The 23,894-nt window shown below is 58.7% G+C and overlaps 1 protein-coding gene across 2 annotated transcripts in view; it reads left to right on the forward strand.

The window, feature by feature from the left end:
- GRINA (glutamate ionotropic receptor NMDA type subunit associated protein 1) overlaps nucleotides 1-23,894 on the forward strand; it is a 99,551-nt gene that overhangs the window by 71,788 nt on the left and 3,869 nt on the right. For both annotated transcript variants that reach the window (XR_013217118.1, XM_077271605.1), the window contains exon 3: nucleotides 17,950-18,074. Coding sequence is in view for 1 of the 2 variants with exons in the window: in XM_077271605.1 (XP_077127720.1) it covers nucleotides 17,950-18,074 (125 nt within the window). In the remaining variant the exon portion in view is untranslated. The remainder of the gene's footprint in view (nucleotides 1-17,949; nucleotides 18,075-23,894) is intronic.

Raw genomic sequence — 23,894 nt, forward strand, 5'->3', positions numbered from 1 at the left:
GTGGAGGGAGCGCCCCCTTGTATCCTCTGGAGATGGCACCTGTCTTTCTCCAGGTGGAGGGATCCCCCCCTTGTATCCTCTGGAGATGGCACCTGTCTTTCTCCAGGTGGAGGGAGCGCCCCCTTGTATCCTCTGGAGATGGCACCTGTCTTTCTCCAGGTGGAGGGAGCGCCCCCTTGTATCCTCTGGAGATGGCACCTGTCTTTCTCCAGGTGGAGGGAGCGCCCCCTTGTATCCTCTGGAGATGGCACCTGTCTTTCTCCAGGTGGAGGGAGCGCCCCCTTGTATCCTCTGGAGATGGCCCTTGTCTTTCTCCAGGTGGAGGGAGCGCCCCCTTGTATCCTCTGGAGATGGCCCCTGTCTTTCTCCAGGTGGAGGGAGCGCACCCTTGTATCCTCTGGAGATGGCCCCTGTCTTTCTCCAGGTGGAGGGAGCGCCCCCTTGTATCCTCTGGAGATGGCACCTGTCTTTCTCCAGGTGGAGGGAGCGCCCCCTTGTATCCTCTGGAGATGGCACCTGTCTTTCTCCAGGTGGAGGGAGCGCCCCCTTGTATCCTCTGGAGATGGCACCTGTCTTTCTCCAGGTGGAGGGAGCGCACCCTTGTATCCTCTGGAGATGGCCCCTGACTTTCTCCAGGTGGAGGGATCGCACCCTTGTATCCTCTGGAGATGGCACCTGTCTATCTCCAGGTGGAGGGAGCGCCCCCTTGTATCCTCTGGAGATGGCACCTGTCTTTCTCCAGGTGGAGGGAGCGCCCCCTTGTAACCTCTGGAGATTGCCCCTGTCTTTCTCCAGGTGGAGGGAGCGCCCCCTTGTATCCTCTGGAGATGGCCCCTGTGTTTCTCCAGGTGGAGGGAGCGCACCCTTGTATCCTCTGGAGATGGCCCCTGACTTTCTCCAGGTGGAGGGATCGCACCCTTGTATCCTCTGGAGATGGCCCCTGACTTTCTCCAGGTGGAGGGAGCGCCCCCTTGTATCCTCTGGAGATGGCACCTGTCTTTCTCCAGGTGGAGGGAGCGCCCCCTTGTATCCTCTGGAGATGGCCCTTGTCTTTCTCCAGGTGGAGGGATCGCCCCCTTGTATCCTCTGGAGATGGCACCTGTCTTTCTCCAGGTGGAGGGAGCGCCCTCTTGTATCCTCTGGAGATGGCCCCTGTCTTTCTCCAGGTGGAGGGATCGCCCCCTTGTATCCTCTGGAGATGGCCCCTGTCTTTCTCCAGGTGGAGGGAGCGCCCCCTTGTATCCTCTGGAGATGGCCCCTGTCTTTCTCCAGGTGGAGGGAGCGCCCCCTTGTAACCTCTGGAGATGGCACCTGTCTTTCTCCAGGTGGAGGGAGCGCCCCCTTGTATCCTCTGGAGATGGCCCCTGTCTTTCTCCAGGTGGAGGGATCGCCCCCTTGTATCCTCTGGAGATGGCACCTGTCTTTCTCCAGGTGGAGGGAGCGCCCCCTTGTATCCTCTGGAGATGGCACCTGTCTTTCTCCAGGTGGAGGGAGCGCCCCCTTGTATCCTCTGGAGATGGCACCTGTCTTTCTCCAGGTGGAGGGAGCGCCCTCTTGTATCCTCTGGAGATGGCACCTGTCTTTCTCCAGGTGGAGGGAGCGCCCCCTTGTATCCTCTGGAGATGGCACCTGTCTTTCTCCAGGTGGAGGGAGCGCACCCTTGTATCCTCTGGAGATGGCACCTGTCTTTCTCCAGGTGGAGGGAGTGCCCCCTTGTATCCTCTGGAGATGGCCCCTGTCTTTCTCCAGGTGGAGGGAGCGCACCCTTGTATCCTCTGGAGATGGCCCCTGACTTTCTCCAGGTGGAGGGAGCGCCTCCTTGTATCCTCTGGAGATGGCACCGGTCTTTCTCCAGGTGGAGGGAGCGCACCCTTGTATCCTCTGGAGATGGCACCTGTCTTTCTCCAGGTGGAGGGAGCGCCCCCTTGTATCCTCTGGAGATGGCACCTGTCTTTCTCCAGGTGGAGGGAGCGCACCCTTGTATCCTCTGGAGATGGCACCTGTCTTTCTCCAGGTGGAGGGATCCCCCCTTGTATCCTCTGGAGATGGCCCCTGTCTTTCTCCAGGTGGAGGGATCCCCCCCTTGTATCCTCTGGAGATGGCCCCTGTCTTTCTCCAGGTGGAGGGAGCGCCCCCTTGTATCCTCTGGAGATGGCCCCTGTCTTTCTCCAGGTGGAGGGAGCGCCCCCTTGTATCCTCTGGAGATGGCCCCTGTCTTTCTCCAGGTGGAGGGAGCGCCCCCTTGTATCCTCTGGAGATGGCCCCTGTCTTTCTCCAGGTGGAGGGAGCGCCCCCTTGTATCCTCTGGAGATGGCCCCTGTCTTTCTCCAGGTGGAGGGAGCGCCCCCTTGTATCCTCTGGAGATGGCCCCTGTCTTTCTCCAGGTGGAGGGAGCGCACCCTTGTATCCTCTGGAGATGGCCCCTGTCTTTCTCCAGGTGGAGGGATCCCCCCTTGTATCCTCTGGAGATGGCCCCTGTCTTTCTCCAGGTGGAGGGATCGCCCCCTTGTATCCTCTGGAGATGGCCCCTGTCTTTCTCCAGGTGGAGGGAGTGCCCCCTTGTATCCTCTGGAGATGGCCCCTGACTTTCTCCAGGTGGAGGGAGCGCCTCCTTGTATCCTCTGGAGATGGCCCCTGTCTTTCTCCAGGTGGAGGGAGCGCCCCCTTGTATCCTCTGGAGATGGCCCCTGTCTTTCTCCAGGTGGAGGGAGCGCACCCTTGTATCCTCAGGAGATGGCACCGGTCTTTCTCCAGGTGGAGGGAGCGCCCCCTTGTATCCTCTGGAGATGGCACCTGTCTTTCTCCAGGTGGAGGGAGCGCACCCTTGTATCCTCTGGAGATGGCCCCTGTCTTTCTCCAGGTGGAGGGAGCGCCCCCTTGTATCCTCTGGAGATGGCACCTGTCTTTCTCCAGGTGGAGGGAGCGCCCCCTTGTATCCTCTGGAGATGGCCCCTGTCTTTCTCCAGGTGGAGGGAGCGCCTCCTTGTATCCTCTGGAGATGGCCCCTGTCTTTCTCCAGGTGGAGGGAGCGCACCCTTGTATCCTCTGGAGATGGCACCTGTCTTTCTCCAGGTGGAGGGAGCGCCCCCTTGTATCCTCTGGAGATGGCACCTGTCTTTCTCCAGGTGGAGGGAGCGCCCCCTTGTATCCTCTGGAGATGGCCCCTGTCTTTCTCCAGGTGGAGGGAGAGCCCCCTTGTATCCTCTGGAGATGGCCCCTGTCTTTCTCCAGGTGGAGGGAGCGCCCCCTTGTATCCTCTGGAGATGGCCCCTGTCTTTCTCCAGGTGGAGGGAGAGCCCCCTTGTATCCTCTGGAGATGGCCCCTGTCTTTCTCCAGGTGGAGGGATCCCCCCTTGTATCCTCTGGAGATGGCCCCTGTCTTTCTCCAGGTGGAGGGAGCGCACCCTTGTATCCTCTGGAGATGGCCCCTGACTTTCTCCAGGTGGAGGGAGCGCCCCCTTGTATCCTCTGGAGATGGCCCCTGTCTTTCTCCAGGTGGAGGGAGAGCCCCCTTGTATCCTCTGGAGATGGCCCCTGTCTTTCTCCAGGTGGAGGGAGCGCCCCCTTGTATCCTCTGGAGATGGCACCGGTCTTTCTCCAGGTGGAGGGAGCGCCCCCTTGTATCCTCTGGAGATGGCACCTGTCTTTCTCCAGGTGGAGGGAGCGCCCCCTTGTATCCTCTGGAGATGGCCCCTGTCTTTCTCCAGGTGGAGGGAGAGCCCCCTTGTATCCTCTGGAGATGGCCCCTGTCTTTCTCCAGGTGGAGGGATCCCCCCTTGTATCCTCTGGAGATGGCCCCTGTCTTTCTCCAGGTGGAGGGAGCGCCCCCTTGTATCCTCTGGAGATGGCCCCTGTCTTTCTCCAGGTGGAGGGATCCCCCCCTTGTATCCTCTGGAGATGGCCCCTGTCTTTCTCCAGGTGGAGGGATCGCCCCCTTGTATCCTCTGGAGATGGCCCCTGTCTTTCTCCAGGTGGAGGGAGCGCACCCTTGTATCCTCAGGAGATGGCACCGGTCTTTCTCCAGGTGGAGGGAGCGCCCCCTTGTATCCTCTGGAGATGGCCCCTGTCTTTCTCCAGGTGGAGGGAGCGCACCCTTGTATCCTCTGGAGATGGCCCCTGACTTTCTCCAGGTGGAGGGAGCGCACCCTTGTATCCTCTGGAGATGGCCCCTGTCTTTCTCCAGGTGGAGGGATCCCCCCTTGTATCCTCTGGAGATGGCCCCTGACTTTCTCCAGGTGGAGGGAGCGCACCCTTGTATCCTCTGGAGATGGCCCCTGTCTTTCTCCAGGTGGAGGGATCGCCCCCTTGTATCCTCTGGAGATGGCCCCTGTCTTTCTCCAGGTGGAGGGAGCGCCCCCTTGTATCCTCTGGAGATGGCCCCTGTCTTTCTCCAGGTGGAGGGATCCCCCCTTGTATCCTCTGGAGATGGCCCCTGACTTTCTCCAGGTGGAGGGAGCGCACCCTTGTATCCTCTGGAGATGGCCCCTGTCTTTCTCCAGGTGGAGGGATCCCCCCTTGTATCCTCTGGAGATGGCCCCTGTCTTTCTCCAGGTGGAGGGATCGCCCCCTTGTATCCTCTGGAGATGGCCCCTGTCTTTCTCCAGGTGGAGGGAGTGCCCCCTTGTATCCTCTGGAGATGGCCCCTGACTTTCTCCAGGTGGAGGGAGCGCCCCCTTGTATCCTCTGGAGATGGCACCTGTCTTTCTCCAGGTGGAGGGATCGCCCCCTTGTATCCTCTGGAGATGGCCCCTGTCTTTCTCCAGGTGGAGGGAGCGCACCCTTGTATCCTCAGGAGATGGCACCGGTCTTTCTCCAGGTGGAGGGAGCGCCCCCTTGTATCCTCTGGAGATGGCACCTGTCTTTCTCCAGGTGGAGGGAGCGCCCCCTTGTATCCTCTGGAGATGGCCCCTGACTTTCTCCAGGTGGAGGGAGCGCCCCCTTGTATCCTCTGGAGATGGCCCCTGTCTTTCTCCAGGTGGAGGGAGCGCCCCCTTGTATCCTCTGGAGATGGCCCCTGTCTTTCTCCAGGTGGAGGGAGCGCCCCCTTGTATCCTCTGGAGATGGCACCTGTCTTTCTCCAGGTGGAGGGAGCGCCCCCTTGTATCCTCTGGAGATGGCCCCTGACTTTCTCCAGGTGGAGGGAGCGCCCCCTTGTATCCTCTGGAGATGGCCCCTGTCTTTCTCCAGGTGGAGGGAGCGCCCCCTTGTATCCTCTGGAGATGGCCCCTGTCTTTCTCCAGGTGGAGGGAGCGCCCCCTTGTATCCTCTGGAGATGGCCCTTGTCTTTCTCCAGGTGGAGGGAGCGCACCCTTGTATCCTCTGGAGATGGCACCTGTCTTTCTCCAGGTGGAGGGATCCCCCCTTGTATCCTCTGGAGATGGCACCTGTCTTTCTCCAGGTGGAGGGAGCGCCCCCTTGTATCCTCTGGAGATGGCCCCTGTCTTTCTCCAGGTGGAGGGAGTGCCCCCTTGTATCCTCTGGAGATGGCCCCTGACTTTCTCCAGGTGGAGGGAGCGCCTCCTTGTATCCTCTGGAGATGGCCCCTGTCTTTCTCCAGGTGGAGGGAGCGCCCCCTTGTATCCTCTGGAGATGGCCCCTGTCTTTCTCCAGGTGGAGGGATCCCCCCTTGTATCCTCTGGAGATGGCCCCTGACTTTCTCCAGGTGGAGGGAGCGCCTCCTTGTATCCTCTGGAGATGGCCCCTGTCTTTCTCCAGGTGGAGGGAGCGCACCCTTGTATCCTCAGGAGATGGCACCTGTCTTTCTCCAGGTGGAGGGATCGCCCCCTTGTATCCTCTGGAGATGGCCCCTGTCTTTCTCCAGGTGGAGGGAGCGCCCCCTTGTATCCTCTGGAGATGGCCCCTGTCTTTCTCCAGGTGGAGGGATCCCCCCTTGTATCCTCTGGAGATGGCCCCTGACTTTCTCCAGGTGGAGGGAGCGCCTCCTTGTATCCTCTGGAGATGGCCCCTGACTTTCTCCAGGTGGAGGGAGCGCCCCCTTGTATCCTCTGGAGATGGCACCTGTCTTTCTCCAGGTGGAGGGATCGCCCCCTTGTATCCTCTGGAGATGGCCCCTGTCTTTCTCCAGGTGGAGGGAGCGCACCCTTGTATCCTCAGGAGATGGCACCGGTCTTTCTCCAGGTGGAGGGATCGCCCCCTTGTATCCTCTGGAGATGGCACCTGTCTTTCTCCAGGTGGAGGGAGCGCCCCCTTGTATCCTCTGGAGATGGCACCTGTCTTTCTCCAGGTGGAGGGAGCGCCCCCTTGTATCCTCTGGAGATGGCACCTGTCTTTCTCCAGGTGGAGGGAGCGCACCCTTGTATCCTCTGGAGATGGCCCCTGTCTTTCTCCAGGTGGAGGGAGCGCCCCCTTGTATCCTCTGGAGATGGCCCCTGTCTTTCTCCAGGTGGAGGGATCCCCCCTTGTATCCTCTGGAGATGGCCCCTGTCTTTCTCCAGGTGGAGGGAGCGCCCCCTTGTATCCTCTGGAGATGGCACCTGTCTTTCTCCAGGTGGAGGGAGCGCCCCCTTGTATCCTCTGGAGATGGCCCCTGTCTTTCTCCAGGTGGAGGGATCGCCCCCTTGTATCCTCTGGAGATGGCCCCTGTCTTTCTCCAGGTGGAGGGAGCGCACCCTTGTATCCTCAGGAGATGGCACCGGTCTTTCTCCAGGTGGAGGGAGCGCCCCCTTGTATCCTCTGGAGATGGCACCTGTCTTTCTCCAGGTGGAGGGAGCGCCCCCTTGTATCCTCTGGAGATGGCCCCTGACTTTCTCCAGGTGGAGGGAGCGCACCCTTGTATCCTCTGGAGATGGCCCCTGTCTTTCTCCAGGTGGAGGGATCGCCCCCTTGTATCCTCTGGAGATGGCCCCTGTCTTTCTCCAGGTGGAGGGAGCGCCCCCTTGTATCCTCTGGAGATGGCCCCTGTCTTTCTCCAGGTGGAGGGAGCACCCCCTTGTATCCTCTGGAGATGGCCCCTGTCTTTCTCCAGGTGGAGGGAGCGCCCCCTTGTATCCTCTGGAGATGGCCCCTGTCTTTCTCCAGGTGGAGGGAGCGCCCCCTTGTATCCTCTGGAGATGGCACCTGTCTTTCTCCAGGTGGAGGGAGCGCCCCCTTGTATCCTCTGGAGATGGCCCCTGTCTTTCTCCAGGTGGAGGGAGCGCCCCCTTGTATCCTCTGGAGATGGCCCCTGTCTTTCTCCAGGTGGAGGGAGCGCCCCCTTGTATCCTCTGGAGATGGCACCTGTCTTTCTCCAGGTGGAGGGATCGCCCCCTTGTATCCTCTGGAGATGGCCCCTGTCTTTCTCCAGGTGGAGGGAGCGCCCCCTTGTATCCTCTGGAGATGGCCCCTGTCTTTCTCCAGGTGGAGGGAGCGCCCCCTTGTATCCTCTGGAGATGGCCCCTGACTTTCTCCAGGTGGAGGGAGCGCCCCCTTGTATCCTCTGGAGATGGCCCCTGTCTTTCTCCAGGTGTAGGGATCGCCCCCTTGTATCCTCTGGAGATGGCCCCTGTCTTTCTCCAGGTGGAGGGAGCGCCCCCTTGTATCCTCTGGAGATGGCACCTGTCTTTCTCCAGGTGGAGGGAGCGCCCCCTTGTATCCTCTGGAGATGGCCCCTGTCTTTCTCCAGGTGGAGGGAGCGCCCCCTTGTATCCTCTGGAGATGGCCCCTGACTTTTTCCAGGTGGAGGGAGCGCCCCCTTGTATCCTCTGGAGATGGCCCCTGTCTTTCTCCAGGTGGAGGGAGCGCCCCCTTGTAACCTCTGAAGATTGCCCCTGTCTTTCTCCAGGTGGAGGGAGCGCCCCCTTGTATCCTCTGGAGATGGCCCCTGTCTTTCTCCAGGTGGAGGGATCCCCCCTTGTATCCTCTGGAGATTGCCCCTGTCTTTCTCCAGGTGGAGGGATCGCCCCCTTGTATCCTCTGGAGATGGCCCCTGTCTTTCTCCAGGTGGAGGGAGCGCCCCCTTGTATCCTCAGGAGATGGCACCGGTCTTTCTCCAGGTGGAGGGATCGCCCCCTTGTATCCTCTGGAGATGGCCCCTGTCTTTCTCCAGGTGGAGGGAGGGCCCCCTTGTATCCTCTGGAGATGGCCCCTGACTTTCTCCAGGTGGAGGGAGCGCACCCTTGTATCCTCTGGAGATGGCCCCTGTCTTTCTCCAGGTGGAGGGATCCCCCCTTGTATCCTCTGGAGATGGCCCCTGTCTTTCTCCAGGTGGAGGGAGCGCCCCCTTGTATCCTCTGGAGATGGCACCTGTCTTTCTCCAGGTGGAGGGAGCGCCCCCTTGTATCCTCTGGAGATGGCCCTTGTCTTTCTCCAGGTGGAGGGAGCGCACCCTTGTATCCTCTGGAGATGGCACCTGTCTTTCTCCAGGTGGAGGGATCCCCCCTTGTATCCTCTGGAGATGGCACCTGTCTTTCTCCAGGTGGAGGGAGCGCCCCCTTGTATCCTCTGGAGATGGCCCCTGTCTTTCTCCAGGTGGAGGGAGTGCCCCCTTGTATCCTCTGGAGATGGCCCCTGACTTTCTCCAGGTGGAGGGAGCGCCTCCTTGTATCCTCTGGAGATGGCCCCTGTCTTTCTCCAGGTGGAGGGAGCGCCCCCTTGTATCCTCTGGAGATGGCCCCTGTCTTTCTCCAGGTGGAGGGATCCCCCCTTGTATCCTCTGGAGATGGCCCCTGACTTTCTCCAGGTGGAGGGAGCGCCTCCTTGTATCCTCTGGAGATGGCCCCTGTCTTTCTCCAGGTGGAGGGAGCGCACCCTTGTATCCTCAGGAGATGGCACCTGTCTTTCTCCAGGTGGAGGGATCGCCCCCTTGTATCCTCTGGAGATGGCCCCTGTCTTTCTCCAGGTGGAGGGAGCGCCCCCTTGTATCCTCTGGAGATGGCCCCTGTCTTTCTCCAGGTGGAGGGATCCCCCCTTGTATCCTCTGGAGATGGCCCCTGACTTTCTCCAGGTGGAGGGAGCGCCTCCTTGTATCCTCTGGAGATGGCCCCTGACTTTCTCCAGGTGGAGGGAGCGCCCCCTTGTATCCTCTGGAGATGGCACCTGTCTTTCTCCAGGTGGAGGGATCGCCCCCTTGTATCCTCTGGAGATGGCCCCTGTCTTTCTCCAGGTGGAGGGAGCGCACCCTTGTATCCTCAGGAGATGGCACCGGTCTTTCTCCAGGTGGAGGGAGCGCCCCCTTGTATCCTCTGGAGATGGCACCTGTCTTTCTCCAGGTGGAGGGAGCGCACCCTTGTATCCTCTGGAGATGGCCCCTGTCTTTCTCCAGGTGGAGGGAGCGCCCCCTTGTATCCTCTGGAGATGGCCCCTGTCTTTCTCCAGGTGGAGGGATCCCCCCTTGTATCCTCTGGAGATGGCCCCTGTCTTTCTCCAGGTGGAGGGAGCGCCCCCTTGTATCCTCTGGAGATGGCACCTGTCTTTCTCCAGGTGGAGGGATCGCCCCCTTGTATCCTCTGGAGATGGCCCCTGTCTTTCTCCAGGTGGAGGGAGCGCACCCTTGTATCCTCAGGAGATGGCACCGGTCTTTCTCCAGGTGGAGGGAGCGCCCCCTTGTATCCTCTGGAGATGGCACCTGTCTTTCTCCAGGTGGAGGGAGCGCCCCCTTGTATCCTCTGGAGATGGCCCCTGACTTTCTCCAGGTGGAGGGAGCGCACCCTTGTATCCTCTGGAGATGGCCCCTGTCTTTCTCCAGGTGGAGGGATCGCCCCCTTGTATCCTCTGGAGATGGCCCCTGTCTTTCTCCAGGTGGAGGGAGCGCCCCCTTGTATCCTCTGGAGATGGCCCCTGTCTTTCTCCAGGTGGAGGGAGCACCCCCTTGTATCCTCTGGAGATGGCCCCTGTCTTTCTCCAGGTGGAGGGAGCGCCCCCTTGTATCCTCTGGAGATGGCCCCTGTCTTTCTCCAGGTGGAGGGAGCGCCCCCTTGTATCCTCTGGAGATGGCCCCTGACTTTCTCCAGGTGGAGGGAGCGCCCCCTTGTATCCTCTGGAGATGGCACCTGTCTTTCTCCAGGTGGAGGGATCGCCCCCTTGTATCCTCTGGAGATGGCCCCTGTCTTTCTCCAGGTGGAGGGAGCGCCCCCTTGTATCCTCTGGAGATGGCCCCTGTCTTTCTCCAGGTGGAGGGAGCGCCCCCTTGTATCCTCTGGAGATGGCCCCTGTCTTTCTCCAGGTGGAGGGAGCGCCCCCTTGTATCCTCTGGAGATGGCCCCTGACTTTCTCCAGGTGGAGGGAGCGCCCCCTTGTATCCTCTGGAGATGGCCCCTGTCTTTCTCCAGGTGTAGGGATCGCCCCCTTGTATCCTCTGGAGATGGCCCCTGTCTTTCTCCAGGTGGAGGGAGCGCCCCCTTGTATCCTCTGGAGATGGCACCTGTCTTTCTCCAGGTGGAGGGAGCGCCCCCTTGTATCCTCTGGAGATGGCCCCTGTCTTTCTCCAGGTGGAGGGAGCGCCCCCTTGTATCCTCTGGAGATGGCCCCTGACTTTTTCCAGGTGGAGGGAGCGCCCCCTTGTATCCTCTGGAGATGGCCCCTGTCTTTCTCCAGGTGGAGGGAGCGCCCCCTTGTAACCTCTGAAGATTGCCCCTGTCTTTCTCCAGGTGGAGGGAGCGCCCCCTTGTATCCTCTGGAGATGGCCCCTGTCTTTCTCCAGGTGGAGGGAGCGCCCCCTTGTATCCTCTGGAGATGGCCCCTGTCTTTCTCCAGGTGGAGGGAGCGCCCCCTTGTATCCTCTGGAGATGGCCCCTGTCTTTCTCCAGGTGGAGGGATCCCCCCTTGTATCCTCTGGAGATTGCCCCTGTCTTTCTCCAGGTGGAGGGATCGCCCCCTTGTATCCTCTGGAGATGGCCCCTGTCTTTCTCCAGGTGGAGGGAGCGCCCCCTTGTATCCTCAGGAGATGGCACCGGTCTTTCTCCAGGTGGAGGGATCGCCCCCTTGTATCCTCTGGAGATGGCCCCTGTCTTTCTCCAGGTGGAGGGAGGGCCCCCTTGTATCCTCTGGAGATGGCCCCTGACTTTCTCCAGGTGGAGGGAGCGCACCCTTGTATCCTCTGGAGATGGCCCCTGTCTTTCTCCAGGTGGAGGGATCCCCCCTTGTATCCTCTGGAGATGGCCCCTGTCTTTCTCCAGGTGGAGGGAGCGCCCCCTTGTATCCTCTGGAGATGGCACCTGTCTTTCTCCAGGTGGAGGGATCCCCCCTTGTATCCTCTGGAGATGGCCCCTGTCTTTCTCCAGGTGGAGGGAGCGCCCCCTTGTATCCTCTGGAGATGGCCCCTGTCTTTCTCCAGGTGGAGGGAGCGCACCCTTGTATCCTCTGGAGATGGCCCCTGTCTTTCTCCAGGTGGAGGGAGCGCACCCTTGTATCCTCTGGAGATGGCACCTGTCTTTCTCCAGGTGGAGGGATCGCACCCTTGTATCCTCTGGAGATGGCCCCTGACTTTCTCCAGGTGGAGGGAGCGCCCCCTTGTAACCTCTGGAGATGGCCCCTGTCTTTCTCCAGGTGGAGGGAGCGCCCCCTTGTATCCTCTGGAGATGGCCCCTGTCTTTCTCCAGGTGGAGGGAGCGCCCCCTTGTATCCTCTGGAGATGGCCCCTGTCTTTCTCCAGGTGGAGGGAGCGCACCCTTGTATCCTCTGGAGATGGCCCCTGTCTTTCTCCAGGTGGAGGGATCCCCCCTTGTATCCTCTGGAGATGGCCCTTGTCTTTCTCCAGGTGGAGGGAGCGCCCCCTTGTATCCTCTGGAGATGGCCCCTGACTTTTTCCAGGTGGAGGGAGCGCCCCCTTGTATCCTCTGGAGATGGCCCCTGTCTTTCTCCAGGTGGAGGGAGCGCCCCCTTGTATCCTCTGGAGATGGCCCCTGTCTTTCTCCAGGTGGAGGGAGCGCCCCCTTGTATCCTCTGGAGATGGCCCCTGTCTTTCTCCAGGTGGAGGGATCCCCCCTTGTATCCTCTGGAGATGGCCCCTGTCTTTCTCCAGGTGGAGGGAGCGCACCCTTGTATCCTCTGGAGATGGCCCCTGTCTTTCTCCAGGTGGAGGGAGCGCCCCCTTGTATCCTCTGGAGATGGCCCCTGACTTTCTCCAGGTGGAGGGAGGGCCCCCTTGTATCCTCTGGAGATGGCCCCTGACTTTCTCCAGGTGGAGGGAGCGCCCCCTTGTATCCTCTGGAGATGGCACCTGTCTTTCTCCAGGTGGAGGGATCGCCCCCTTGTATCCTCTGGAGATGGCCCCTGTCTTTCTCCAGGTGGAGGGAGCGCACCCTTGTATCTTCTGGAGATGGCACCTGTCTTTCTCCAGGTGGAGGGAGCGCCCCCTTGTATCCTCTGGAGATGGCACCTGTCTTTCTCCAGGTGGAGGGATCCCCCCCTTGTATCCTCTGGAGATGGCACCTGTCTTTCTCCAGGTGGAGGGAGCGCCCCCTTGTATCCTCTGGAGATGGCACCTGTCTTTCTCCAGGTGGAGGGAGCGCCCCCTTGTATCCTCTGGAGATGGCACCTGTCTTTCTCCAGGTGGAGGGAGCGCCCCCTTGTATCCTCTGGAGATGGCACCTGTCTTTCTCCAGGTGGAGGGAGCGCCCCCTTGTATCCTCTGGAGATGGCACCTGTCTTTCTCCAGGTGGAGGGAGCGCCCCCTTGTATCCTCTGGAGATGGCACCTGTCTTTCTCCAGGTGGAGGGAGCGCCCCCTTGTATCCTCTGGAGATGGCCCTTGTCTTTCTCCAGGTGGAGGGAGCGCACCCTTGTATCCTCTGGAGATGGCCCCTGTCTTTCTCCAGGTGGAGGGAGCGCCCCCTTGTATCCTCTGGAGATGGCACCTGTCTTTCTCCAGGTGGAGGGAGCGCCCCCTTGTATCCTCTGGAGATGGCACCTGTCTTTCTCCAGGTGGAGGGAGCGCCCCCTTGTATCCTCTGGAGATGGCACCTGTCTTTCTCCAGGTGGAGGGAGCGCACCCTTGTATCCTCTGGAGATGGCCCCTGACTTTCTCCAGGTGGAGGGATCGCACCCTTGTATCCTCTGGAGATGGCCCCTGACTTTCTCCAGGTGGAGGGAGCGCCCCCTTGTATCCTCTGGAGATGGCACCTGTCTTTCTCCAGGTGGAGGGAGCGCCCCCTTGTATCCTCTGGAGATGGCCCTTGTCTTTCTCCAGGTGGAGGGATCGCCCCCTTGTATCCTCTGGAGATGGCACCTGTCTTTCTCCAGGTGGAGGGAGCGCCCTCTTGTATCCTCTGGAGATGGCCCCTGTCTTTCTCCAGGTGGAGGGATCGCCCCCTTGTATCCTCTGGAGATGGCCCCTGTCTTTCTCCAGGTGGAGGGAGTGCCCCCTTGTATCCTCTGGAGATGGCACCTGTCTTTCTCCAGGTGGAGGGAGCGCCCCCTTGTATCCTCTGGAGATGGCACCTGTCTTTCTCCAGGTGGAGGGAGCGCCCCCTTGTATCCTCTGGAGATGGCACCTGTCTTTCTCCAGGTGGAGGGAGCGCCCTCTTGTATCCTCTGGAGATGGCACCTGTCTTTCTCCAGGTGGAGGGAGCGCCCCCTTGTATCCTCTGGAGATGGCACCTGTCTTTCTCCAGGTGGAGGGAGCGCACCCTTGTATCCTCTGGAGATGGCACCTGTCTTTCTCCAGGTGGAGGGAGCGCACCCTTGTATCCTCTGGAGATGGCCCCTGACTTTCTCCAGGTGGAGGGATCGCACCCTTGTATCCTCTGGAGATGGCCCCTGACTTTCTCCAGGTGGAGGGAGCGCCCCCTTGTATCCTCTGGAGATGGCACCTGTCTTTCTCCAGGTGGAGGGAGCGCCCCCTTGTATCCTCTGGAGATGGCACCTGTCTTTCTCCAGGTGGAGGGATCGCACCCTTGTATCCTCTGGAGATGGCCCTTGTCTTTCTCCAAGTGGAGGGATCGCCCCCTTGTATCCTCTGGAGATGGCCCCTGTCTTTCTCCAGGTGGAGGGAGCGCCCCCTTGTATCCTCTGGAGATGGCCCCTGTCTTTCTCCAGGTGGAGGGAGCGCCCCCTTGTATCCTCTGGAGATGGCCCTTGTCTTTCTCCAGGTGGAGGGAGCGCCCCCTTGTATCCTCTGGAGATGGCCCCTGACTTTCTCCAGGTGGAGGGAGCGCACCCTTGTATCCTCTGGAGATGGCCCCTGACTTTCTCCAGGTGGAGGGAGCGCCCCCTTGTATCCTCTGGAGATGGCCCCTGTCTTTCTCCAGGTGGAGGGAGCGCCCCCTTGTATCCTCTGGAGATGGCCCCTGTCTTTCTCCAGGTGGAGGGAGAGCCCCCTTGTATCCTCTGGAGATGGCATCGGTCTTTCTGCGTGGTGACGTCTCTGTTCTGCAGTCTCTGCGTGGTTACTGCCCTGTGAAGAGGAGCAGAACAGCACAGTATCAAAGCGTTAATGGAAATGGCGGCAGCAGCTCTGAACCTCACGGTCCCCACTTATTACTGGGGATCATTGAGAGTTGACATGACCTCTATATATCCAGAGCTCCCCTCTGTATTCACATTGTCAGTATATACTATATATCCACAGCTCCCCTCTGTAGTCACATGCTCTCTATATACTATATATCCTCAGCTCCTCTGTAGTCACACGCTCTGTATATACTATATATTCACAGCTCCTCTCTGTAGTTACATGCTCTGTATATACTATATATCCACAGCTCCTCTCTGTAGTCACACGCTCTGTATATACTATATATCCACAGCTCCTCTCTGTAGTCACACGCTCTGTTTATACTATATATCCACAGCTCCTCTCTGTAGTCACACACTCTGTATATACTATATATCCACAGCTCCTCTCTGTAGTCACACGCTCTGTATATACTATATATCCACAGCTCCTCTCTGTAGTCACATTGTCTGTATATACTATATATCCTCAGCTCCTCTGTAGTCACACGCTCTGTATATACTATATATTCACAGCTCCTCTCTGTAGTTACATGCTCTGTATATACTATATATCCACAGCTCCTCTCTGTAGTCACACGCTCTGTATATACTATATATCCACAGCTCCTCTCTGTAGTCACACGCTCTGTATATACTATATATCCACAGCTCCTCTCTGTAGTCACACTCTGTATATACTATATATCCACAGCTCCTCTCTGTAGTCACACTCTGTATATACTATATATCCACAGCTCCTCTCTGTAGTCACACGCTCTGTATATACTATATATCCACAGCTCCTCTCTATAGTCACACGCTCTGTATATACTATATATCCACAGCTCCTCTCTGTAGTCACACGCTCTGTATATACTATATTTCCACAGCTCCTCTCTGTAGTCACACTCTGTATATACTATATATCCAGAGCTCCTCTCTGTAGTCACACTCTGTATATACTATATATCCACAGCTCCTCTCTGTAGTCACACGCTCTGTATATACTATATATCCACAGCTCCCCTGTCTCTGTAGTCACACTCTGTATATACTATATATCCAGAGCTCCTCTCTGTAGTCACACGCTCTGTATATACTATATTTCCACAGCTCCTCTCTGTAGTCACACTCTGTATATACTATATATCCACAGCTCCTCTCTGTAGTCACACGCTCTGTATATATTATATATCCACAGCTCCCCTCTGTCTCTGTAGTCACACTCTGTATATACTATATATCCAGAGCTCCTCTCTGTAGTCACACGCTCTGTATATACTATATATCCACAGCTCCTCTCTGTAGTCACACGCTCTGTATATATTATATATCCACAGCTCCCCTGTCTCTGTAGTCACACTCTGTATATACTATATATCCACAGCTCCTCTCTGTAGTCACACGCTCTGTATATACTATATTTCCACAGCTCCTCTCTGTAGTCACGCTCTGTATATACTATATTTCCACAGCTCCTCTCTGTAGTCACACTCTGTATATACTATATATCCAGAGCTCCTCTCTGTAGTCACACTCTGTATATACTATATATCCACAGCTCCTCTCTGTAGTCACATTGTCTGTATATACTATATATCCACAGCTCCTCTCTGTAGTCACACGCTCTGTATATACTATATATCCTCAGCTCCTCTCTGTAGTCACGCTCTGTATATACAATATATCCACAGCTCCTCTCTGTAGTCACACTCTGTATATACTATATATCCACAGCTCCTCTGTAGTCACACGCTCTGTATATACTATATATCCACAGCTCCCCTCTGTAGTCACACGCTCTGTATATACTATATATCCACAGCTCCTCTCTGTAGTCACACGCTCTGTATATACTATATATCCTCAGCTCCTCTCTGTAGTCACGCTCTGTATATACAATATATCCACAGCTCCTCTCTGTAGTCACACTCTGTATATACTATATATCCACAGCTCCTCTCTGTAGTCACACTCTGTATATACTATATATCCAGAGCTCCTCTCTGTAGTCACACTCTGTATATACTATATATCCACAGCTCCTCTCTGTAGTCACACGCTCTGTATATATTATATATCCACAGCTCCCCTGTCTCTGTAGTCACACTCTGTATATACTATATATCCAGAGCTCCTCTCTGTAGTCACACGCTCTGTATATACTATATTTCCACAGCTCCTCTCTGTAGTCACACTCTGTATATACTATATATCCACAGCTCCTCTCTGTAGTCACACGCTCTGTATATATTATATATCCACAGCTCCTCTCTGTAGTCACACGCTCTGTATATATTATATATCCACAGCTCCCCTGTCTCTGTAGTCACACTCTGTATATACTATATATCCACAGCTCCTCTGTAGTCACATGTTCTGTATATACTATATATCCACAGCTCTTCTCTGTAGTCACACGCTCTGTATATGCTATATATCCACAGCTCCTGTCTGTAGTCACACACTCTGTATATACTATATATCCACAGCTCCTCTCTGTAGTCACACGCTCTGTATATATTATATATCCACAGCTCCCCTCTGTCTCTGTAGTCACACTCTGTATATACTATATATCCACAGCTCCTCTCTGTAGTCACACGCTCTGTATATACTATATTTCCACAGCTCCTCTCTGTAGTCACACTCTGTATATACTATATATCCAGAGCTCCTCTCTGTAGTCACACGCTCTGTATATATTATATATCCACAGCTCCCCTGTCTCTGTAGTCACATTGTCTGTATATACTATATATCCACAGCTCCTCTGTAGTCACACGCTCTGTATATACTATATATCCTCAGCTCCTCTCTGTAGTCATGCTCTGCTCCCCGGCCTCCCTCCCGGGTGGGTGCCCTGCTCCCCGGCCTCCCTCCCGGGTGGGTGCCCTGCTCCCCGGCCTCCCTCCCGCGTGGGTGCTCTGCTCCCCGGCCTCCCTCCCGGGTGGGTGCTCTGCTCCCCGGCCTCCCTCCCGGGCGGGTGCTCTGCTCCCCAGCCTCCCTCCCGGGCGGGTGCTCTGCTCCCCGGCCTCCCTCCCGGGTGGGTGCCCTGCTCCCCGGCCTCCCTCCCGGGTGGGTGCTCTGCTCCCCGGCCTCCCTCCCGGGTGGGTGCCCTGCTCCCCGGCCTCCCTCCCGGGTGGGTGCCCTGCTCCCCGGCCTCCCTCCCGGGTGGGTGCCCTGCTCCCCGGCCTCCCTCCCGCGTGGGTGCTCTGCTCCCCGGCCTCCCTCCTCCTGATCTGTTGTACAAGTGTCCATACACAGACAGGGATGAGAAGCGGTGGGGAGAATGTGGCACTTACTGACCACTGATTGTTGAAGCCTGACATTGGCAGGGCCAACACTGAACTAACTACCTCCTCCCCCTCGTAATTGGGCCCAGGGGTAGCTGGGGGAAGGGGTAAATTGTCAGTAGTAACAGCAGAGCATACAAGGCAGACTGCTCCACCAGTCCTATCCCGGCAGGCTCACACTCAGCAGCTACAACTCCTGTTGTTAACTCCACTTGTTTAGGAGCTGTCTACTGACCAAGCCTGACATTGACTTCTTGCATCCCTCCTTTTCTTTTTTTCCTCAGATTTCGGGTCTCCCATACATAGCACCACCTATCATGAGGAAGGACCCCCCTCATATTGTGATAACCAGGACTTTCCCATCAGCCATTGGGATGATAAGAACATCCGGCGAGCATTCATTCGTAAGGTCAGTGTGGATGGATGACATCGACAGGGTGACCGCTACTCCTGGGTTTGTGGCGAACACCTGAGTGATAAGTGACGGTCTGAGTGCTACTCGGGATCTGCTGACAAGTCTGCACCACAGGACCAGGCTGAAGAGGGATGTGAACTATCATCATTGGTGCTCTGTTGGCGATGTCTGGAGCTTCTGCCTGCTCTGTTGGCGGTGTCTGGAGCCTCTGTCTGCTCTGTTGGCGGTGTCTGGAGCCTCTGTCTGCTCTGTTGGCGGTGTCTGGAGCCTCTGTCTGCTCTGTTGGCGGTGTCTGGAGCCTCTGTCTGCTCTGTTGGCGGTGTCTGGAGCCTCTGCCTGCTCTGTTGGCGGTGTCTGGAGCTTCTGCTCTGTTGGCGCTGTCTGGAGCTTCTGCTCTGTTGGCGCTGTCTGGAGCCTCTGTCTGCTCTGTTGGCGATGCCTGGAGCCTCTGTCTGCTCTGTTGGCGGTGTCTGGAGCTTCTGCTCTGTTGGCGATGTCTGGAGCCTCTGCTCTGTTGGCGGTGTCTGGAGCCTCTGCCTGCTCTGTTGGCGATGTCTGGAGCTTCTGCTCTGTTGGCGCTGTCTGGAGCCTCTGCCTGCTCTGTTGGCGGTGTCTGGAGCCTCTGCCTGCTCTGTTGGCGCTGTCTGGAGCCTCTGCCTGCTCTGTTGGCGGTGTCTGGAGCTTCTGCTCTGTTGGCGGTGTCTGGAGCCTCTGCTCTGTTGGCGGTGTCTGGAGCCTCTGCCTGCTCTGTTGGCGATGTCTGGAGCTTCTGCTCTGTTGGCGCTGTCTGGAGCCTCTGCCTGCTCTGTTGGCGGTGTCTGGAGCCTCTGCCTGCTCTGTTGGCGCTGTCTGGAGCCTCTGCCTGCTCTGTTGGCGCTGTCTGGAGCCTCTGCCTGCTCTGTTGGCGCTGTCTGGAGCCTCTGCCTGCTCTGTTGGCGCTGTCTGGAGCCTCTGCCTGCTCTGTTGGCGCTGTCTGGAGCCTCTGCCTGCTCTGTTGGTGCTGTCTGGAGCCTCTGCCTGCTCTGTTGGCGCTGTCTGGAGCCTCTGCCTGCTCTGTTGGCGCTGTCTGGAGCCTCTGCCTGCTCTGTTGGCGCTGTCTGGAGCCTCTGCCTGCTCTGTTGGCGCTGTCTGGAGCCTCTGCCTGCTCTGTTGGCGCTGTCTGGAGCCTCTGCCTGCTCTGTTGGCGCTGTCTGGAGCCTCTGCCTGCTCTGTTGGCGCTGTCTGGAGCCTCTGCCTGCTCTGTTGGCGCTGTCTGGAGCCTCTGCCTGCTCTGTTGGCGCTGTCTGGAGCCTCTGCCTGCTCTGTTGGCGCTGTCTGGAGCCTCTGCCTGCTCTGTTGGCGGTGTCTGGAGCCTCTGCCTGCTCTGTTGGCGGTGTCTGGAGCCTCTGCCTGCTCTGTTGGCGGTGTCTGGAGCCTCTGCCTGCTCTGTTGGCGGTGTCTGGAGCCTCTGCCTGCTCTGTTGGCGGTGTCTGGAGCCTCTGCTATCTCTGTTGGCGATGCCTCGAGCCTCTGTCTGCTCTGTTGGCGGTGTCTGGAGCCTCTGTCTGCTCTGTTGGCGATGTCTGGAGCCTCTGTCTGCTCTGTTGGCGATGTCTGGAGCCTCTGCTATCTCTGTTGGCGATGCCTTGAGCCTCTGTCTGCTCTGTTGGCGATGCCTGGAGCCTCTGTCTGCTCTGTTGGCGGTGTCTGGAGCCTCTGCCTGCTCTGTTGGCGGTGTCTGGAGCCTCTGCCTGCTCTGTTGGCGGTGTCTGGAGCCTCTGTCTGCTCTGTTGGCGATGCCTGGAGCCTCTGCCTGCTCTGTTGGCGATGCCTGGAGCCTCTGTCTGCTCTGTTGGCGATGCCTGGAGCCGCTGCCTGCTCTGTTGGCGATGCCTGGAGCCGCTGCCTGCTCTGTTGGCGATGCCTGGAGCCGCTGCCTGCTCTGTTGGCGGTGTCTGGAGCCTCTGCCTACTCTGTTGGCGGTGTCTGGAGCCTCTGCCTGCTCTGTTGGCGGTGTCTGGAGCCTCTGCCTGCTCTGTTGGCGGTGTCTGGAGCCTCTGCCTGCTCTGTTGGCGGTGTCTGGAGCCTCTGCCTGCTCTGTTGGCGGTGTCTGGAGCCTCTGCCTGCTCTGTTGGCGGTGTCTGGAGCCTCTGCCTGCTCTGTTGGCGGTGTCTGGAGCCTCTGCCTGCTCTGTTGGCGGTGTCTGGAGCCTCTGCCTGCTCTGTTGGCGGTGTCTGGAGCCTCTGCCTGCTCTGTTGGCGGTGTCTGGAGCCGCTGCCTGCTCTGTTGGCGGTGTCTGGAGCCGCTGCCTGCTCTGTTGGCGATGTCTGGAGCCGCTGCCTGCTCTGTTGGCGATGTCTGGAGCCTCTGCCTGCTCTGTTGGCGGTGTCTGGAGCCTCTGCTATCTCTGTTGGCGATGCCTTGAGCCTCTGTCTGATCTGTTGGCGGTGTCTGGAGCCTCTGTCTGCTCTGTTGGCGGTGTCTGGAGCCTCTGTCTGCTCTGTTGGCGGTGTCTGGAGCCTCTGTCTGCTCTGTTGGCGATGTCTGGAGCCTCTGCTATCTCTGTTGGCGATGCCTTGAGCCTCTGTCTGATCTGTTGGCGGTGTCTGGAGCCTCTGCTCTGTTGGCGGTGTCTGGAGCCTCTGCTCTGTTGGCGGTGTCTGGAGCCTCTGCTCTGTTGGCGGTGTCTGGAGCCTCTGCCTGCTCTGTTGGCGGTGTCTGGAGCCTCTGCCTGCTCTGTTGGCGGTGTCTGGAGCCTCTGCTATCTCTGTTGGCGATGCCTTGAGCCTCTGTCTGCTCTGTTGGCGGTGTCTGGAGCCTCTGTCTGCTCTGTTGGCGATGTCTGGAGCCTCTGTCTGCTCTGTTGGCGATGTCTGGAGCCTCTGCTATCTCTGTTGGCGATGCCTTGAGCCTCTGTCTGCTCTGTTGGCGATGCCTGGAGCCTCTGTCTGCTCTGTTGGCGGTGTCTGGAGCCTCTGCTCTGTTGGCGGTGTCTGGAGCCTCTGCTCTGTTGGCGGTGTCTGGAGCCTCTGCTCTGTTGGCGGTGTCTGGAGCCTCTGCTCTGTTGGCGGTGTCTGGAGCCTCTGCCTGCTCTGTTGGCGGTGTCTGGAGCCTCTGCCTGCTCTGTTGGCGGTGTCTGGAGCCTCTGCTCTGTTGGCGGTGTCTGGAGCCTCTGCTCTGTTGGCGATGTCTGGAGCCTCTGCCTGCTCTGTTGGCGGTGTCTGGAGCCTCTGCTATCTCTGTTGGCGATGCCTGGAGCCTCTGTCTGCTCTGTTGGCGGTGTCTGGAGCCTCTGTCTGCTCTGTTGGCGATGCCTGGAGCCTCTGCCTGCTCTGTTGGCGATGCCTGGAGCCTCTGTCTGCTCTGTTGGCGATGCCTGGAGCCGCTGCCTGCTCTGTTGGCGATGCCTGGAGCCGCTGCCTGCTCTGTTGGCGATGCCTGGAGCCTCTCTCTGCTCTGTTGGCGATGCCTGGAGCCTCTGTCTGCTCTGTTGGCGATGCCTGGAGCCTCTGTCTGCTCTGTTGGCGATGCCTGGAGCCTCTCTCTGCTCTGTTGGCGATGCCTGGAGCCTCTCTCTGCTCTGTTGGCGATGCCTGGAGCCTCTCTCTGCTCTGTTGGCGATGCCTGGAGCCTCTCTCTGCTCTGTTGGCGATGCCTGGAGCCTCTGCTATCTCTGTTGGCGATGCCTGGAGCCTCTGTCTGCTCTGTTGGCGATGCCTGGAGCTTCTGCTCTGTTGGCGGTGTCTGGAGCCTCTGTCTGCTCTGTTGGCGGTGTCTGGAGCCTCTGCCTGCTCTGTTGGCGGTGTCTGGAGCCTCTGTCTGCTCTGTCGGCGATGCCTGGAGCCTCTCTCTGCTCTGTCGGCGATGCCTGGAGCCTCTCTCTGCTCTGTTGGCGATGTCTGGAGCCTCTGCCTGCTCTGTCGGCGGTGTCTGGAGCCTCTGTCTGCTCTGTTGGCGATGCCTGGAGCCTCTGCCTGCTCTGTTGGCGATGCCTGGAGCCTCTGTCTGCTCTGTTGGCGATGCCTGGAGCCGCTGCCTGCTCTGTTGGCGATGCCTGGAGCCGCTGCCTGCTCTGTTGGCGATGCCTGGAGCCTCTCTCTGCTCTGTTGGCGATGCCTGGAGCCTCTGTCTGCTCTGTTGGCGATGCCTGGAGCCTCTGTCTGCTCTGTTGGCGATGCCTGGAGCCTCTCTCTGCTCTGTTGGCGATGCCTGGAGCCTCTCTCTGCTCTGTTGGCGATGCCTGGAGCCTCTCTCTGCTTTGTTGGCGATGCCTGGAGCCTCTCTCTGCTCTGTTGGCGATGCCTGGAGCCTCTCTCTGCTCTGTTGGCGATGCCTGGAGCCTCTCTCTGCTCTGTTGGCGATGCCTGGAGCCTCTGCTATCTCTGTTGGCGATGCCTGGAGCTTCTGCTCTGTTGGCGGTGTCTGGAGCCTCTGTCTGCTCTGTTGGCGGTGTCTGGAGCCTCTGCCTGCTCTGTTGGCGGTGTCTGGAGCCTCTGTCTGCTCTGTCGGCGATGCCTGGAGCCTCTCTCTGCTCTGTCGGCGATGCCTGGAGCCTCTCTCTGCTCTGTTGGCGATGCCTGGAGCCTCTGTCTGCTCTGTTGGCGGTGTCTGGAGCCTCTGCTATCTCTGTTGGCGATGCCTGGAGCCTCTGTCTGCTCTGTTGGCGATGCCTGGAGCTTCTGCTCTGTTGGCGGTGTCTGGAGCCTCTGTCTGCTCTGTTGGCGGTGTCTGGAACCTCTGCCTGCTCTGTTGGCGGTGTCTGGAGCCTCTGTCTGCTCTGTTGGCGGTGTCTGGAGCCTCTGCTATCTCTGTTGGCGGTGTCTGGAGCCTCTGCTATCTCTGTTGGCGGTGTCTGGAGCCTCTCTCTGCTCTGTTGGCGATGCCTGGAGCCTCTGCCTGCTCTGTTGGCGCTGTCTGGAGCCTCTGCCTGCTCTGTTGGCGATGCCTGGAGCCTCTGCCTGCTCTGTTGGCGATGCCTGGAGCCTCTGTCTGCTCTGTTGGCGGTGTCTGGAGCCTCTGCTATCTCTGTTGGCGGTGTCTGGAGCCTCTGCTATCTCTGTTGGCGGTGTCTGGAGCCTCTCTCTGCTCTGTTGGCGATGCCTGGAGCCTCTGTCTGCTCTGTTGGCGCTGTCTGGAGCCTCTGCCTGCTCTGTTGGCGATGCCTGGAGCCTCTGCCTGCTCTGTTGGCGATGCCTGGAGCCTCTCTCTGCTCTGTTGGCGATGCCTGGAGCCTCTCTCTGCTCTGTTGGCGATGCCTGGAGCCTCTCTCTGCTCTGTTGGCGATGCCTGGAGCCGCTGCCTGCTCTGTTGGCGATGCCTGGAGCCTCTGTCTGCTCTGTTGGCGGTGTCTGGAGCCTCTGTCTGCTCTGTTGGCGGTGCCTGGAGCCTCTGTCTGCTCTGTTGGCGATGCCTGGAGCCTCTGCCTGCTCTGTTGGCGGTGTCTGGAGCCTCTGTCTGCTCTGTTGGCGATGCCTGGAGCCGCTGCCTGCTCTGTTGGCGGTGTCTGGAGCCTCTGTCTGCTCTGTTGGCGATGCCTGGAGCCGCTGCCTGCTCTGTTGGCGGTGTCTGGAGCCGCTGCCTGCTCTGTTGGCGGTGTCTGGAGCCTCTGCCTGCTCTGTTGGCGGTGTCTGGAGCCTCTGCCTGCTCTGTTGGCGGTGTCTGGAGCCTCTGCCTGCTCTGTTGGCGGTGTCTGGAGCCTCTGCCTGCTCTGTTGGCGGTGTCTGGAGCCTCTGCCTGCTCTGTTGGCGATGCCTGGAGCCTCTGTCTGCTCTGTTGGCGATGCCTGGAGCCTCTCTCTGCTCTGTTGGCGATTCCTGGAGCCTCTCTCTGCTCTGT

This window comes from Ranitomeya variabilis, chromosome 6, assembly GCF_051348905.1.
Source record: "Ranitomeya variabilis isolate aRanVar5 chromosome 6, aRanVar5.hap1, whole genome shotgun sequence".
NCBI classification, from domain to species: domain Eukaryota; kingdom Metazoa; phylum Chordata; class Amphibia; order Anura; family Dendrobatidae; genus Ranitomeya; species Ranitomeya variabilis.